At 30.7% G+C, this 4,605-nt stretch overlaps 1 protein-coding gene across 1 annotated transcript; it reads left to right on the forward strand.

Annotated features, from left to right (window-relative positions):
• The first annotated feature begins 249 nt into the window (after positions 1 to 249).
• On the forward strand, positions 250 to 1,673 carry LOC112803131 (uncharacterized). Its single transcript, XM_029298254.2, has one exon. The coding sequence runs from the start codon at positions 653 to 655 to the stop codon at positions 1,559 to 1,561; it is 909 nt and encodes a 302-aa protein (XP_029154087.1). The 5' UTR covers positions 250 to 652; the 3' UTR covers positions 1,562 to 1,673.
• Positions 1,674 to 4,605: the final 2,932 nt, after the last annotated feature.

Below are 4,605 nucleotides of genomic sequence, written 5' to 3' on the forward strand. Positions count from 1 at the left end.
TTGTCTTTGAGTTTTAGACATATTGTTATATAAAAAATCCTTCATATAGAGTAACTAAACATATGTTTCATTTGAGTCTAAAACGGGAATATCCTTTAGGAATAATCCAAGCTAATAAAGAGAAAATCACATAACTTGTCTAGAATTCGAAACAAATCCAAGCAATAACTGAAATATTTATGACCTTAATTACGTTAATAAGACAGAGTAAGATGAGGCAAGAATAAGTGAGAAGTGTAGAAGCGCAAAGGCCCAAAAAGTAATCGTGCGGACGAAATTGAAGCTATTGGTGTGATGAGTTTCAATTTTGCTTATTAATGTAAGATTTCTTTTTCCGATCAGAGTCATAAAAGAATGAGACAGAATCCACGCGGGCACTTCCCATATCTTGAGAAACGCATAACCTTGATTTCGTAACGCATACGGAGTGACAAAAAAAATAAAAAATAGAAAAAATAGAAAGAAGAAAGAAAGAAAGAAAAAGGAAACCCTAATAAAATCCCCATTTATTGTGGCGCCATGGCCAATGTATCTTTTCCCACTATCTCTTCTCTTCTCTCTTAGGCCTTAGCATGGAAACTCTCTTGTGACGGAAAAAACCAAGAACCGTTTCAGCTTCTAACAGTGCAATTGCATTACATTACTTAATGTAATGGCAAGTGGATGGGTGAAATCGTTGCATTGCAAGTCAAGAGCATTTGAAGATGTTTACCATCCTACCCCCAGCAAAATATTGATACCCAGTGCTAGCTGCAGGAGGAGCTTCCAGACCATTAAAGAAATGGTTGATATTCCAAAGCCCATGCCGAAGCCCAAGCCCATGCCAAAGCCCATGCCGAGGTCAAGGAAAAACAAGAATAGTCTTCTTGAGAAGCATCCGAGTTCGAGATACCCGGCGTCGACCAAGCCCGAATTGGACACAGCTTTGGGTCCGAAGGCTTCCATGAACCGCTCGCAGAGCACTGCAGCCACGTCAGCAAGGCCCGTGACAGAGCTGCCCGACGGGCATCCTTCGAGGAATGTAGTGGAGATTATATTTCACACGAGTTGGGGCCCAAAACCGTTCCCGGGCCGTGTGGAGGTGATATTCAAGATCCAGAACGGGGCCCGGACGGTTTCGCGGTTTGAGGAGTTTCGCGAGGGTGTTAAGGCCCGGGCCGCGGCATGTTCTGCAGGCCTGATGGGCGAGGAAGGGAGCAACTGGGAGAAGGAGAATGCGCGGTGCGTGGCGGACGGGAATGAGGTTATGCGGTTCCAATGCTTGGGTCCCACGGAGGACGGCGCCGCCGCGGTGTGGTCGTTTCCGGAGAGGAAGGGCTCGATAATCTGCACGTTTTCCGGCAGTGGTGGTGCACACGAGAGCGCCGGCGGCGGCAGGGGAAGGAGGGCGATGCTCGTTTGCCGGGTAGTTGCGGGTCGGGTCTCGAAGCAACTCGGGATCGCTGACTCGGGGTTGGAGAAGCGAGTTGGGTTTGACTCGGTGAGTGGGGAAAACGGCGAGTTGTTAGTGTTCGACTCGCGGGCCGTGTTGCCCTGTTTTCTTATTATTTACAGATTGTAAAGAAAAATGGAAAGGAAATTATTTACCTTTCTTTCTTCCTTTATTTTTTTTCTTAAATATTCTGTTTTATTATTTTTTTATTGCGGGTTAATGTATGTATGTTTGTTTATTATTATCGGGGTTTCGACCATTCTGAGAACTAATTTTTTTTTATATTGTAACAAATTGTCCCCATTCTGATTGAATCTGTATCAACGCAATTTTCACTTTTTTTTAAAAAAACATTTTTGTGTAATTATGAGAAAATTGGGTTGATAAATATTCATTTGAAAAGTGTAAGCTAAGGTTTCGGTGCAGTTAATAGTAGTGTGAATGAAAAAAACGTTTTTATCATAATATTTAGTCATTATAATAATAGTCTTCATAATAATAGTTATTATAGTATAGACTCCATTCTTTTATATTTAAATGTTTTTATCAATTAAAAAACGTTATATCACTTATATTTTTACTAGATGATTGAACTATGATTATGCTTCATCAAAAATATAAAATTATTGTTTCCTGCTAGAAAATACTATTTTATATACTTGATTTTGCATAACTAGTTTCAATCAAAATAATTCGTAGATGTGATGGTTTTTTTTTTATTAGAGAGTTGAGTATTAATTTTAGGATTTTCGCTACATGTTTAAATATTTTTATCAATTAAATTAGTTTAAACTCAACAAAAATCAATCATACAAAATGTGTGTAAATTACGCGCACTTTTTTGTATTCTATTATTTTTGTGTATTTTTTTATTTTCGTAATTCTTTTATTATTATTATTCTTGTAATTTTTTTATATTTTTTTCTTTGGACTCCTGATATTATTGTAGCATCTTTTTTTTTATTTGTTTAACTTTTTTGTCTTTTTTCTATTTTTATTTTTTTAAGAGGTTAAAAATAAGAAAAATTATGAAAAGGTGAAACAAGAATGAGAAGGTGAAGAAGAGGAAGAAGATGATGATGAGGATGATGAAGAAAAAAAAGAGAAAATTTTTGAATTATGCATAATTAATCAGAAAAATAGCACCGAAAGTTTTTAAGCTTGATATAGAATATTTCTAAATTTTGATATTGAAATTTTTTAACAATGACGCATAAAATTTCTTAACTAATTAGAAGTTATCAAAAAAAAATAACAACGAAATTTTTTAAAAATAGCATCAAAATTTCTCCCAACTTTATTTTCTTCTTCTATTCCTTTTTTTCATTTTTTTTCTCAACATGTTCTTCTTCTTTTTCATGTTTTATTATTATACAATTTTTTGCTGTATCTTTCTATGTTTTATTTTAAAAAAGAAAGATTTTATTTAAATAAATTTGTTTTAAAATTAAATTATATATTCCTAAGTGCGAAACAACAAATTATTTTTTGCAATATATATGGTGAGATCAATTTAAATTTTGTGTTTATCATGATAAAATTTTAATATTTTATATAACAAATTTTAGTGTAATTTTTATTGTATTTTTGTATTTTATATAAACAATTTTGGTATCATTTTTTATCATTAATTTTTGTATTTTTTTTATTTTTCTCCTTCATAAAATAAAAAAAAATAAACAAATAAAGAAGATAAATAAAAATAAAAAATATTAAAAGAAGAAAATGATGTCAATGATAATGACGGATATGATGAAGGAGGAAGAGGAGCAGAAAGAAAAAAAAGAAAAGGAGAAAAATCAAATGAGAAAAAAAAGAAAGAATGAGAGGAGGAAAAAAAAAGAAAAAGAAAGAAAGAAAGAAAACAATGTAAAAAGAAAAAAATACGTATATATCATTATTTGATTAGACTTAGTTATGTAAAAAACTTGGTTGAGTATATTTTAAAAAAAATTATTAATAAGTGATTTAAAATTATTATCCAAGATTATCTAAACATTTAATTTCTTATATGATTTAGTTCAAGAGTGCTCTGAAAATATTGATTGAGAAAGTAAATTTTTTCATTGAATTAAAACATACAATATTAATATTTATTTTGTATTTTCTATAAAACTTTTCTTTTTATTATATCTTTGACTAGTAGTTTTAGAACACCTAATAAAAAAAATCCTATTTTTTTATATATTTTTAATTTTTCAATACAAATTTTCTACATTTAACACCTAAACTTAGCTAATCCATTTTACAAAATCAAGTTCTATTGAAAATCATATTCATTGGGATTGGCAAGGAACCAGTGCCTTAACATGGAGGATGGTTTAATGTAGAAGCTGTAAGGAGTAAGGACCGAGTAAAAGACAAAACATACAGGTGGTTTTGGGAGTGGAAGCTAAGAAAGACTTACCACAGAATAAATGGGAATTTGTAATTTGATCATTAATGAGACAAGTTTAAGAATAGTCCCCCAAAATTCTTTTTTAAATGCCATTTCCCAAAATAAATTAAAAACACTTTATACAATTAAGATCAAATTAAAAAAAAGCATCAAAATTGGCTCTATAATTGATTTTAACATAAAAAAGATATGCATATTTAGAACAACAAAAGTTGATAGAATTAGAAAAAACAAATTATCTTGTTTATTCTCGTTCTAATGTGCATAATAGAAAAATGTTATCTATGCAAAAAAAAAAAAAATGAAACCAAATTAATTATTATGTTTTTATATATAAGTGTATGTATTATTTAATTTATTTTTAATAAATAATTTATATTTTAATATATATTTTTACGAATTTTTAATATATAATTTATATTTAATTTACTTTTTAATATATATTTAATAGCTGATATCTTTTTTTGTATACTTGGATTGCATATCATTTTACTCTCACTCTAGTTAAGTCCAATACTAGTCATCTTTCACAATTTAGAGGTATTCAATTCATTAAATTAAACTTTATTAGTCTTATAAAAGGATGAAATAATCCTTCAGCAGAGTTCCAGACAAGTGCGCCTAAAACTTGTTAATTTTAACAACGAAAGCACACATGCATGGCTTTGCTTCGAATTAGAGATCATGTTCAAATTGCACTATCAAGGTTGTCTTCAGCTTCAACTTCAACTTCAACTTTCAGAACCTTTATAAAAATTCCAAACCTTAACACGTG

Source organism: Arachis hypogaea, chromosome 1 (genome assembly GCF_003086295.3).
Source record: "Arachis hypogaea cultivar Tifrunner chromosome 1, arahy.Tifrunner.gnm2.J5K5, whole genome shotgun sequence".
Lineage (NCBI taxonomy): Eukaryota > Viridiplantae > Streptophyta > Magnoliopsida > Fabales > Fabaceae > Arachis > Arachis hypogaea.